This window comes from Antechinus flavipes, chromosome 5, assembly GCF_016432865.1.
Source record: "Antechinus flavipes isolate AdamAnt ecotype Samford, QLD, Australia chromosome 5, AdamAnt_v2, whole genome shotgun sequence".
In the NCBI taxonomy this organism is placed as follows: Eukaryota; Metazoa; Chordata; class Mammalia; order Dasyuromorphia; family Dasyuridae; genus Antechinus; species Antechinus flavipes.
The window spans coordinates 177,436,460-177,449,939 of record NC_067402.1 but is presented as its reverse complement, the minus strand read 5'-3'; the positions used below and the strand labels follow the sequence as shown (position 1 = coordinate 177,449,939).

Genomic DNA, 13,480 nt, shown 5'->3' with positions numbered 1-13,480 from the left:
AATTGAAGTAGACATAGGACATGTCTTTAAGGACTGTAAGGAAGATATTATCATCCTTACATAAGAACTATTCACGTTTTTCTGCAGGACAAAATCCCTACATATTTATAAGCTATTATACTGCAACACATTAAATAAACATTATTTATAAGATAATTAAAACCTTACCTCAAATTTAAACCATTCTGAGTTCCACTGAGGATTTAAGGACTTATGATACACATCTGTTTTAAATGTCATGTTACCAAATTTCACCTAAAAGTAAGAAAGTGTTACATTATAATCACATGAAATGTAGACAATATGTAAATTTTAAAATAAAAAATTAACATTGCAAATAATATAAAGTGGTTTATTTCATAAGCACACAATTAATAACACCTAAAGTCCAAAAGATATCAATTTAAAAGAACAAAAATGAAGTTATATTATGCAATCAAAGAAATTCTTAATCAAACAAGCAACTGGTATAGAAATATGGGAAATGAATGAAAGAATGTTTCCTAAGTAAATTTAAACAATGTAAATCATTTGTCACAGAAAGCAAAATAATTGCCTAGAAGGCACCTGAGTCTGTAATGATATGCTAAGCAGAGAACTATGGTTCCAAAGGGCAATACCAGTTTAAAACATAAACTTATTTATAAAGACTTACAAAAGAAGATGGTGGAAGATGAAGAGCAATATTGATGCTGATGAACTCTGTAAAAAATGTGTTCCTTTTGATCTGTAAAAGAAGGGAAATTTGGGGTCTCCCAGACTAGAAGGCATATTTTCCTTCTTTTACAGAGCAAAGGGGAAACAATTTTTACAGAGTTTACCCGCCTCAGTATCACTTCATAAAACAAAGCAGCAGTAAGGAGAAAAAAAGATTTACAGAAAGCTTAGCAAGAAAAAAAATGAATTAAAAAAATATAAAAATGTATTTGTCGATTTAAAGCACAACAGACCCACCCCACCCTACCCCCCAAAAATAGAAAAAAATCTGTAATGAGCAGTTTCCTCTATCAATGCCAAAGAGATGAGCTGCTGCATATATTTAAAACCATCAGTAAGCATCATATGCATAATGGGGAAAAACTGGAACTTTTCCCAGTTAGATCAAGAGTGAAACAAGGTTGCCCATTATCACCATTATTATTCAATATTGTATTGGAAACGCTGGCCTCCGCAATAAGAGTTAAGAAAGAGATTAAAGGAATTAGAGTGCGTAAAGAGGAAACCAAACTATCATTCTTTGCAGATGATATGATGGTATACTTAGAGAACCCCAGAGATTCTACTAAAAAGCTATTAGAAATAATTCATAACTTTAGCAAAGTTGCAGGAATCAAAATAAATCCACATAAATCCTCAGCATTTTTATACATCACCAACAAAATCCAACAGCAAGAGATACAAAGAGAAATTCCATTCAAAATAACTGTCGATAGCATAAAATATTTGGAAATCTATCTATCAAAGGAAAGTCAGGAACTATATGAGCAAAATTACAAAAAAACTTTCCACACAAATAAAGTCAGATTTAAATAATTGGAAAAATATTAAGTGCTCTTGGATAGGCCAAGTGAATATAATAAAGATGACAATACTCCCTAAACTAATCTATTTATTTAGTGCTATACCAATCAGACTCCCACAAAAATATTTTATGATCTAGAAAAAATAACAACAAAATTCATATAGAAGAACAAAAGGTCAAGAATCTCAAGGGAATTAATGAAAAAAAAAAAAAAAAAACAAAGGAAGGTGGCCTAGCTGTACCTGATCCAAAACTATATTATAAAGCAGCGGTCACCAAAACCATTTGGTATTGGCTAAAAAATAGATTAGTTGATCAGTAGAATAGGTTAGGTTCACAAGACAAAATAATCAATAACTATAGCAATCTAGTGTTTGACAAACCCAAATATCCCAACTTTTAGGATAAGAATTCATTATTTGACAAAAACTGCTGGGAAAACTGGAAATTAGTATGGCAGAAATTAGGCATGGACCCATATTTAACACCATATACCAAGACAAGATCAAAATGGGTCCATGATTTAGGCATGAAGAATGAGATTATAAATAAATTAGAGGAACATAGGATAGTTTACCTCTCAGACTTGTGGAGGAGTAAGAAATTTGTGACCAAAGATGAACTAGAGATCATTATTGATCACAAAATAGAAAATTTTGATTATATCAAATTTAAAAGCCTTTGTATAAACAAAACTAATGCAAACAAGGTTAGAAGGGAAGCAACAAAGTGAGAAAACATTTTCACAATTAAAGGTTCTGATAAAGGCCTCATTTCCAAAATACATAGAGAACTGACTCTAATTTATAAGAAATCAAGCCATTTTCCAGTTGATAAATGGTCAAAGGATACGAACACACAATTTTCAGATGAAGAAATTAAAATTTTTCCACTTATATGAAAGAGTGTTCCAAATCACTATTGATCAGAGAAATGCAAATTAAATAAAACAACTCTGAGATACCACTACACATCTTTGCTAAGATGACAGGAAAAAATAGTGATGAATGTTGGAAGGGATGCGGGAAAACTGAACCATTGATGCATTATTGGTGGAGTTGTGAACGAATCCAAACATTGTGGAGAGCAATCTGGAATTATGCCCAAAAAGTTATCAAACTATGCATACCTTTTGATCCAAGAGTGCTACTTATACCCCAAAGAGATACTAAAGAAGGGAAATGGACCAAAATGTTTGTGGCAGCCCTATTTGTAGTGGCTAGAAACTGTAAAACGAATGGATGCCCATCAATTGGAGAATGGTTGGGTAAATTGTGGTATATGAATGTTATGGAATATTATTGTTCTGTAAGAAATGACCAGCAAGATGAATAAAGAGAGGCTTGGAGAGACTTACATGAACTGATGCTAATGAAATGAGCAGAACCAGGAGATCATTATATACATCAACAACGATACTGTATAAGGATGTATTCTGATGGAAGTGGATTTCTTCGACAAAGATCTAGCTCAGTTTCAATTGATCAATGATAGACAGAAGCAACTACACCCAAAAAAAGAACGCTGGAAAATGAATGTAAACTGTTTGTATTTTTGTTTTTCTTCCTGGGTTATTTTTACCTTCTGAATCCAATTCTACCTGTGCAACAAGAGAACTATTCGGTTCTGCACACATATATTGTATCTAGGATACATATTTAACATGTATAGGACAGCTTGCCATCTTGGGGAGGGGGTGGAGGGAGGGAGGAGAAAAGTTGGAACAGAAGTGAGTGCAAGGGATAATGTAAAAAATTACCCAAGCATGGGTTATGTCAATAAAAAAATTATCATTTAAAAAAAAGAGAGAGAGAGATGAGCTGCTGAATTACATTAAGTAAACAAAGAGGTGATATATGCAGATGTGTAATTTCGAGGGCGTTAAAGGATTGGTTCTCCAGCTAACTGAAAAAAAAGAAAAAAAAAAAGACTTGGAAAAAAATCCAGGCTCCAGCTGTTGCCATTAAAAAAAAAAAAAAAAAGACCAAGAAAATATTTAAACTTATATGCATTATTTTCCATATCTGCAAAATCTTTATGAAAACAGACTACATAAAATCTAGCTATGTATGATAATGTTATAAGAAGGAAAAAGGAAGGCCTCTATAAACTACATTCCAAAACAGAATATATTTTTCCAATCAATATATTAACCAAAAGGAGTAAAGAACGCCTCAGTTTGTAATGACTAATAACAAAGCTTTTTGTCTCCTATGTAGATGTCAATATTATGTGATTTGTCTTGAAAAAAACAACAGAAGTACCTTTAATGATATTCCATAAAAAAAATTTTTTTGGGGGGAAAGGCAAGGCACAAGACAAATGCACAATACAACTTGGATATCCTGAGCAAAATCCAAATGAGAAAGAATTTCTATATAGATAGCAACATGCATCAGATACCCCATTTGTAGATAACTATGCTTCCTGCACTAAGCCTTAGAAAACTGCAGTATCCTACTGTGATCCATGGTAAGCCAATTTAGCCTAATCAACAGAGAAAATACTAAGCGGTTTCACTCTTAGAGTTTCAACAAGTATTATGTATGTACAATGAGCCAGATACTGTTCTAGGCCCTGAAGAACAAAAAGAAATAAAAAAGGTCCTAGCCCTCAAGAAGAGTACAGGCTACTGAAAAATGGAACTTATTCAAACTATGATATAGAGTTGGATGAACATTCCACAGACCTGATCCATATACAGTGGATAATCACTGAAGAAAGACAATGAGCTGGGCAGAGAAGAGGAGAGCAAGCTGGATTGCTTTTGGGAAATAGTCAATGTTTTGAATGACTCCAATCTTTTTGAAATACAGATGATTTCTCGATAAAGATTTGGAATTATTCCCAATTGTACAATTGGTATAATTATGTACCAAGGTCAAAGGTACATACCTTTTGACCCAGCAAACCACTACTAAAATTCTGTATTTCAAATACAGACAAAGGAAAACAACCTATGTACACAAAAAATATTTTTAACAACTCTTTTTGTGCTGGCAAAAAATTGGAAATAAAGGAATGGCTGTCAATTGGGGAATGGCTGAACAAATATATGATTGTAATGGAATATATTATGCCATTAAAAATGACAAGAGAAATGGTTTCGGAAAAACCTGGAAAGACCTATGAACTGATACAGAATGAAGTGATAGAAACAGGAGATCACTGTTCACATTTATACACAATGTACACAGCAATATTGTGGTGATGATCAACCTTAGAGACTTATCTACTCTGCTATAAAGACTTAGCTAGTTAGCTACTCAATACAATGATCCAAAGGACTCATTATGAAAAATGATATCCTCCTCTAGAGGGAGAACTGATGAGCTGAGTATAAATTGAAATATAATTTTTCACTATTTTTCTTGGGGGGTTTTCATATGATAGCTAATATATTTCATATCATTGATATGTGAAATTGATTTATTGCTTGCTTACTCAATAAGAGAGGACTTGAAAGAAGAGAGAATTTTTAACTCAATTTTTAAAAAAAGAATGTTTAAAATATTTTTTAAAAAGAAAATAAAAAATATATAATTTTTTAACAATAGTATTTTTCCAGTTTCAAGTTAGTTCTAAGTCATGGAATACATTATATGAAGAAACTTACACTGTCTTGTTGAGTTGTCATATTTTCCAGAAGCACTGGACCCAGAGTATGCAGGATGCTCTGAATATGCCAAAGACAAAGCTCCCCTTGAGCTGACACAATTTGCTGTTGTACCCCAAACTTGACTCCCTGTGTGTCCTTGGAAGGCCAGATGGGCACCAGCTGTGCCAGGCTAGGATGAGGCTTGTGCAGCTGGGATCCTCTGAAGATAAGCAGACTTTCCTACTTTCATAGTCTATCAGTTCCCAAAGGAAAAGAATTTGGCTTTTGCCATCCTTCTTCCCCTCGCCCCCCCCCCCACCCCGGGCTTCTCCCTGCTATTAAAAAAAAAAAATGAAAACTTCTATAAGGACTGTGAATTTTCTTCAGCTTTGATTTCCACATTCCTCATATAATAAACCTAATTTTTATGTATGTTTCATGAAGGTGTGATTTCCTATTGACAAATGGGCACAAAGAGAGACACCTGGTAGGTATGAATAGATCTTAACACACTACTAAAAAAAGAGTATAAGAAAAATGCAATAAAGTTATCTTCAGAAAGGTAATTGGAAATGTGAACCAGTCATGTGGCAAAAATGAGGGCTGAATGATGGGCAATCTATGTGCACCACAATGCACTCAAGCTTATACTCTTTGTCTCTGTCTCTCTGTTTCTCTGTCTGTCTGTCTCTCTTTCTGTCTCTGTCTCTCTCTTTCTGTCTCTTTCTCTGTCCAAAGAAAAACAGTATTACCAACATAAGGCAGCTGTATCATTCAGCTGAATCACAGTGGGGTCCTCATTAATACATTCTTGAAAATCTTTCCCCTACTATGGCTATATAAACTGCCTCTTAGTTACCTATAGGATGGACTACAGTTCTTCCTAATGTCAAACCTAGACATCTAGAGGTTTGACCCAAGTCAGGCCCCATCCACAATACTATACAAGATCAAGAAATCTAGAAGAAGCCACTCAATATTTTGGGTGGAAAATTTTACAGGAACACAAAATAAAAGGGGATTGATGAATTGTAAAAGGCACCCCAAATACGCCAAAGCTTAATATAGCAAAACCAACTTTCACTGTTTGATTTTTCAAGGCCCTTCTATGCAAGATCATTCCACCCTTACTTACTCAAACTTATTTATTCTTATTTCACCAAATGCCCCAATTTATTCTTCAAGTCAGTCCAAATTTCTCACAGCCATAAGAACAAAGGCCCATTGGCACATCCACACCTTCAATCACCTTAAGAACCAGGTTCACCTTTTTAGCCCTTTTCCACAAAATATTATGTTTTTAGGCTCAGACTAAGATGTCTGTGAAGCCTTTCCTAATGTAGTCTTTACTTGGTGACATTTCTAAATTGCTAGAAGGCTATACACAGAAGTTAAAAAATGAAAAGAAAAGTCAATGGCTACACAGAACAACTCATAGAAAGGGACCTGTATGTGCACGAATGTTTTGGCAAGTCTCTTTGTAATGGCCAGAAACTGGAAACTGAGTGGATGCCCATCAATTGGAGAATGGCTGAATAAATTGTGGTATATGAATATTATGGAATATTATTGTTCGGTAAGAAGTGACCAGCAGGTTGATTTCAGAAAGGCCTGGAGAGACTTACATGAACTGATGCTGAGTGAAATGAGCAGGACCAGAAGATCACTATATACTTCAACAACAATACTATATGATGATCAATTCTGATGGACGTGGCCATCTCCAGCAATGAGATGAACCAAAATCAGTTCCAACAGAGCAGAAATGAATTGAACCAACTACACCCAAGGAAAGAACTCTGGGAGATGACTATGAATCATTACATAGAATTCCCAATCCCTATATTTTTGTCCATCTGCATTTTTGATTTCCTTCACAGGCTAATAGTACAATATTTCAAAGTCTGATTCTTTTTGTACAAGCAAAACAACTGTTTGGACATGTATACTTATATTGTATTTAATTTATACTTTAACATATTTAACATGTATTGGTCAACTTGCCACCTGGAGGAGGGGATGGGGGGAAGGAAGGGGAAAATTGGAACAAAAGGTTTGGCAATTGTCAATGCTGTAAAATTACCCATGCATATAACTTGCAAATAAAAAGCTATAATATAAATTTAAAAAAAAAAAAAAACCCATAGCTGAAAAAAAGAGTCATATGCAATAAGTGCTCATTGAGCCTACTTTGAAGTCATTCAAAGAGGTGGAGCTTACTCCCATTACAATTCAGTATGCTTTTAGATAGTTCTGACTCTGTGGAAATTGTTCCTGGCATCAACTTCTATCCACTGTTACTACTTTTCAGGCTAACAGAAGAAATCCAATCTCCCTTCTATAAGAAAGCCCTTAAAAACCAAAGCTCCTCTAAGTTTTCTCTTCTCCAGATTAAACATACCCAACTCCTTCAAACTGAACCTCAAATGAAATAAATATAACAACTTTCATGGATCTCTCTAGATACTTTCCAGCACTTTCAATTTTCTTCCTAAAATGTGGAACCTAGAACTGAACATACAGTACTGCCCAGGGCAAAAGAATTAAAATTATACCTCCTGTACTCTTCCAAGTTATGCTTTTCAATGCAAACTAAATTTGAATTGGTTTTCTGTAGAAGACATAACTGTCCCTCCAGACACTCAAGTTCTCAACCTTGGTATATTCCTTGACTCCTCATTCTGCCTCACCCCACATAGCCAACCAATTGCCAAAGCTTATCTTTTCTCATTCCACATTCTCTCTAATATCAGTTCTTTTCTCCCTACTCATATAACTACCATCCTAGTTCAGATCCTCACAACCCTTTGGCTAGATTGCTCCCACAACCTTGGCACACTACTACACATTTCAAGATCAGGTGCCAAAATTATTTTGAATGTTGAAAGTATAAATCTGACCACATCACTCCCTATTCTAACCCTCTTGTCTCTAGAATCAAGCTCCTCAGTTTAGTTTAAAGTGCTTCACAACCTAGTCCCAACCTACCTTTCCAATCTTATTTAATCAGTCTTCTCCACACTTTAAACAATTTAGTCAAACTAGCATTCTTGCTATTTCTCACATTTTGTCTTCCATCTCCACACCTTTGTACTAGCTACCATCTCTCCCTTATAGAAGCTCTTCAAGTAATACCTATATGAAGTCATTCATAACTGAATCTTGTCAGTGGCTACTGTCCACCCCTCTCCAAAACATTTACTTAGTATTTATTCTCTAAATACTTATTTGTGTACATTTTGTCTCTGTTAACAGTATGTAAGTTCTATAAGGGAAGAAACTACTTTATTCTTGTTTTTGGGTCCCTAAACAGTGTCAAGCACATGGTACACACTTAATACAATTACTATATCACATTACTCATGATCACTCAGTCAATTAATACACATCTTTTCTGATGAATGGCTTTTTAATCAAGCCTCTCCAATTTTATACCTGTAGAGTTAATATTTTGAACCCTGTTACATTTTAGTTTAGTCACTTCACTTCAGTTCAAGATCATTTGGATCCTGACTCTATTAAGTAGTAACCTACTAGTTAGTTCTCAGTTTTGGATCATCTAAACATATGCCATCTTCTGAATTGTGGGTAAAAACATTAAACAACAAATAGTGTACCAAAGATTTCTGAGGCACTCTATGGATGACCTCCTAGCTGACATCTAACCAATAATGACTCTTTTTCAGATCAGATTATTTGGCCAATTCCAAATCCGTGTGTGTGCGTGCGTATAGTTACTATCTCTCCATTTTTATTCCACAAGAATAGCATATAATTATTAAATATTAGGTAAATACTATCTAAAGTATTCCCTTTAGCTGCCAATTTCAAATTATCTATAATGTCTTATACTGTTCATTACAGTTTTATATATATTAATTTTGATTCTCCAACTATATCATAAGCTCCCCTAGGCCTTTTTTATACTTCATATCCTTCAAAATGACTACTCAGTTCATGGCATATATATATAATTAATATATAACTGATATGTCTATCCAAAAGACAGAAAAAGCAACTTATATTTTATATCACAACATAAAACACATAAATATAGAAACATCAAGATTAGATAGAAAAAAATTACTCACCATTTTAAGAGATATTAAAACATGACCTTGATAAGATAATCATCTTTCAACACTGGATCCTTCCCTTTTGCCTCTTCTGCTTAGGTTTCCCTAATACTGAAAAAATCTCCCCCAGATCCTTTTATTCATTCTCCACAGCATAGATATCACCCTCACCCTTCTATGGAAACTACCCTGAAGTCACCAAAAACTTGACCATGATGTCCCCTCACTGTTTTCCAGTTTTCATCTTCTCTTTGTCCTATACAAAATATACTATTATTATATGCCTTCTCCCTCTAAAACTCTCTTATCTTTCAGCAACAGTGATATTACCATCCCGGTTCTCCCCCTGCTTTACTGATTCCTGATATGTTAAAATAGAAAATTCTCTGTTCCTTCTTTATTTTCTCAACAATTCCATTCATTCCTATTTCATCAGCTTATAGTTTAGTCCTAGGCTCAAAGAATCCAAGGCAAAAAGGAACTTTTGAGATTACTTATTTCAAAATTTTCAATTTATAGATGAAGGCAACTAGGCAGAAATAAGCTTATGTGGTTTGCCTGTAGTACCACCATTTGTTCTTTACTCGTGTATGAAATTGCTATCTCTACTCCTCTTTTTTCCCCATCACTCATATCTAATCATTTAACAAAATTTGTCAATTCTACTTCTCCTTTATCTCTGCTATGCTGGTAATGATAGAACTATACCTGGAATTTCTACATCCACTCTCTCCTCCTTCCAATCCATCTATATTACCAGGCTAGTCCACATTCTGAATAAATTTAGTTACATTATTTCTCTGCTTGGAAAATCCTTAGTAGCTCCCTATTATCTGAGTAAGTTTAACTTGTTGGTCTTTCGTTCAAAATAGCCTAACAGTTTTCTCTCATGCTATTCCCTTTGTTGTACCAAAACTGACCTTGAACCTGTCCATTTTTAATTCCTCTATACCTAAAATGATCTCTCTTTTGCTTTACTTATAGAATTCCTAACTAACCGTCAATGTCTGATTCAAAAGCCATTTTTTTGGTGAAGCTTTTTCTCATTCCATCACTCAGGAATTACTTCCTGAACAAATATTAATTACAAAGCATATTTACATTCCTCTAACCTGTTCTAATGTAATAATTTTTATGTGTCCTATCCCCTACCAGATTGTAAATTCCATGAGAACAGGAATCTTGTATGGAATCTTGTCTATCTAAGTTTTCTTTCCCTGTCTATCCCTACCTTAGTGCTTTTAACAAAAATTCTTATGGTTTGTCAAATTAAAACACTATTGTGATACGCGTTGTAAAGTAGCAGATGCTCAGGAAACTATTCTAAAATCATATACAGTGATAGATTTCAAAGTCTCAGGTTCAAAAACAAAATTACAACACACCTAAAGTATCTATTTATCTATATATCCAAAGTATCTATCTATCTCTACCTATAAAGATATAGCCAAAGTATCTATATATCTATGTACATATATCTTGAATTTGTCTCAAGTTACAAAACACCTTTTTAACAACTCTAACTGGATGTCCTATAGGCACCTCAATATAACTAATATGGAATTCATCACATTTTCCCTAAAATTCACCTCCCACAAAACTCCCTAATTTCTGTTAGAAGCACATAATTCCTCTAGCCACCCAGGTGAGCAACTTAATAGCCATCTTTGATTCTTTTATCCCTCACCCTCCCAAATGAAATCGACTATCAAGTTTTGTCAATTTTATGTCCCTAATATTTCTCCTATTCATCCCCTTTCTTCCCATTCAAACAGCAGCCCACTGTAGTTCAGGTTCTCATTACCTCTTGCCTCACCTACTGAAAAAGACTGCTACTTTCAATTTCTCTACTTCTAGTTTCTTCCCTCGCTAATTTTTTCCAGACATTTTCCTAACTGATATTCCTAAAATATTAGTATGCCCTTATAAAAAATCTCCAATGATTGCTTCCAGAATAAAATACAATGTCCTCAGCCTAGCATTTAAAGCCTTTCCAAATCTCCCTCCCACATACTTTTTTTATTTCATACTTATCTCCTTCACACAAACTCCATTCCAGTCACAGTAGCTTACTACTCTCTGTAGATGGTATACTTTCTACCTCCATACCTTTAACAAGAGTGATCCCTCATTTAGATTGCATTCCATCCTTACTTCCACTTTGTAAAATCTCTGCCTTCTTTCCCTATACTGGCTTTTCCTAATAGTCACCCCTCTCTTTCCCATATTAGTGCTATCTCCCACTGGAAATAAATTTGTATCTATACCAATACTATCTTCCAGTAGAATGTAAACTCATAGAGGACAGGAATGCTAAATCTTTTTTTTTTTTTTGTCTTTGTCTCACCAGTACATTGCAGAGCCTAGCATATGTGTTCAAAAATACTTCTTAAATTTAAATGAAAATGTCCCAGACTCTTAACATTACATTCAGCAAACTATTACTTTAGCATTGTTTCCTTTTAAAAGCCCAATGCTAGAAATGTGTCTGTATAACTATGGATGGGGAACTAAAAGTAAGTGGATGATTTACAGCATGAGTAAAAATGCTACATTAAGATATGAACTATGAAATTTTTAACAACCTAGAGCATCAATTGCCAAAGGATCAATAATCTTGTGCTAAAGCTGTGGACATTATTTTCCATTTTCACTTGATTTCTATCAAACTCAGAATTAATTACTTCAAGGCCTTAGGCCTATATTAATTTACATAACGTTTACAACAATTACTGGAGAGGAGGAGGCAGGGAAGGAATTGTGCAATTTGGAATAGGTAGTGGCATATAATTGGTTTCCTTACCTTAAGGGTGTAAATTCGCCCCCTACAAGCTTACCAAAAGATCTATTGTCATAAACGAGAATAGTAAGTATGTTGGAAATGCCCACGCACCTATTATTTGGAGAACTGTTACCCTAAAGAAAATAATGTTTAAAACCTTATGATTCTATAAATTCACACCAGCTTCTAACACCAAGTAACAAAATCTCTAAAATTTTCTCTAGCATGCCCTTTGACGTGACATACGCCTTAAAATGTGTGTATGGTTTTAATGTCTGTCTAGCATAGCTTTAAGCTTCTACTGACTAGCCAGGTGGCTTAGCCGAATGTCCTTGCGTCAGGGTCACACAACAGCATGCAGTGGCCAGGCTTTGGGCACTGCAAGCCTTGGCTCATCCCATGGGCGTGTGCCGCTGCAGACATCCCCGATGTGTTACACTGGAGAGGGGGCAAAGGAGGACTAGAGCCCGAGGGAGCCGGGGCATAGGTTGGCAGGACCTGCCCGGGATCTGGGGAGCTCTGATAGTCTAAGGCAGAACAGAGCACCAACCTCAACGAAGGCATCAGTCAGATCACTTGCTCGGTCCATTACGGGCAAATGGCGCCCGGCCACAATCTTCACCTTCAGTTTTCCGGGCATCTTGGCCGGTTCTGCCGCTCTCCGTTACGGATCCTGCAGAGACAAACAAGCGCCTGTGCGCCAAGCCCGAGCACAGGGGCGGGGGAGCGTGTAGGGGCGGAGCTACACCGAGTGTCGCGCGCGCCCGTGTGCGTAACTGCCTGACGGAAGGAGAACGCGCGCGCGTTCTCTATCAGCCGCTCCTCCCGCCTCCTTTCTCCCTCCCCTTCACGGTTCGCGCAAATGCTCGTCGCTTTTCGGGACACCGGTTCTTAGGAGGGCCGGAGGGCGTGGGTAACACGTCCGCATATCGGAGAGGCTATGAAGCAGACACAAACTGGTTTTTCCGCCCAACGTATCTAACCACTAGAAAGCTAACCGGAATTTAATTTAGACCTTGGAGTAAATCTTTGCTAGTCTCCATATTCGTGCCTTCTTGCCCCAGCAAATGGCAGCGCCAAGAGCCAGGTGGGCAAATTAGAAGATGAGATCGATAAGTCGGTTATCATCATAAACCTTGAAGAAAAGAGGGAGGAACTTAATTCCGGAGAGGGAGACTGTCAGGAGACTAGGACGAGTGTTGAATCATCGAACAATGCAGAAAATTCCCAAATTAACCTAAATTGGGTCAAAGTGTATATTTTATGGTGCGATCTAAAGCCGATCACTTTATTGGTTATTGTGGCAGTTATATTAATGTTGGCTAAATTCAAAATCCAGGTCTCTATCAATGATGATCATCTACTAAACGCCTAGTATGTGCCAGGCACTATACAAAATGCTGGGCATACAAAAAAATACAAAAGATAGTCCCTTCCCAGAGGAGCTCACTTTGTAGTCTCAAGGAGGTAATCTTGTAAACCATTTTATATAAACGAGATAC

The 13,480-nt window shown here is 35.8% G+C and overlaps 1 protein-coding gene across 20 annotated transcripts in view; it reads right to left on the bottom strand.

The window, feature by feature from the left end:
• C2CD5 (C2 calcium dependent domain containing 5) overlaps positions 1-13,071 on the bottom strand; it is a 130,792-nt gene extending 117,721 nt beyond the window's left edge. For 4 of the 20 annotated variants that reach the window (XM_051963411.1, XM_051963415.1, XM_051963395.1 and 1 more), the window contains exons 1-2: positions 12,529-13,063; positions 169-255 (exon numbers count right to left, since the gene is read on the bottom strand). In XM_051963411.1, coding sequence (XP_051819371.1) covers positions 169-255; positions 12,529-12,618 — 177 coding nt within the window. In that variant the 5' untranslated portion in view covers positions 12,619-13,063. Of the gene's footprint in view, positions 1-168; positions 256-12,528 lie in introns of all 20 variants that reach the window. The other 16 variants (XM_051963399.1, XM_051963406.1, XM_051963398.1 and 13 more) reach the window with 8 other exon arrangements.
• Between the last annotated feature and the right edge of the window lie 409 nt (positions 13,072-13,480).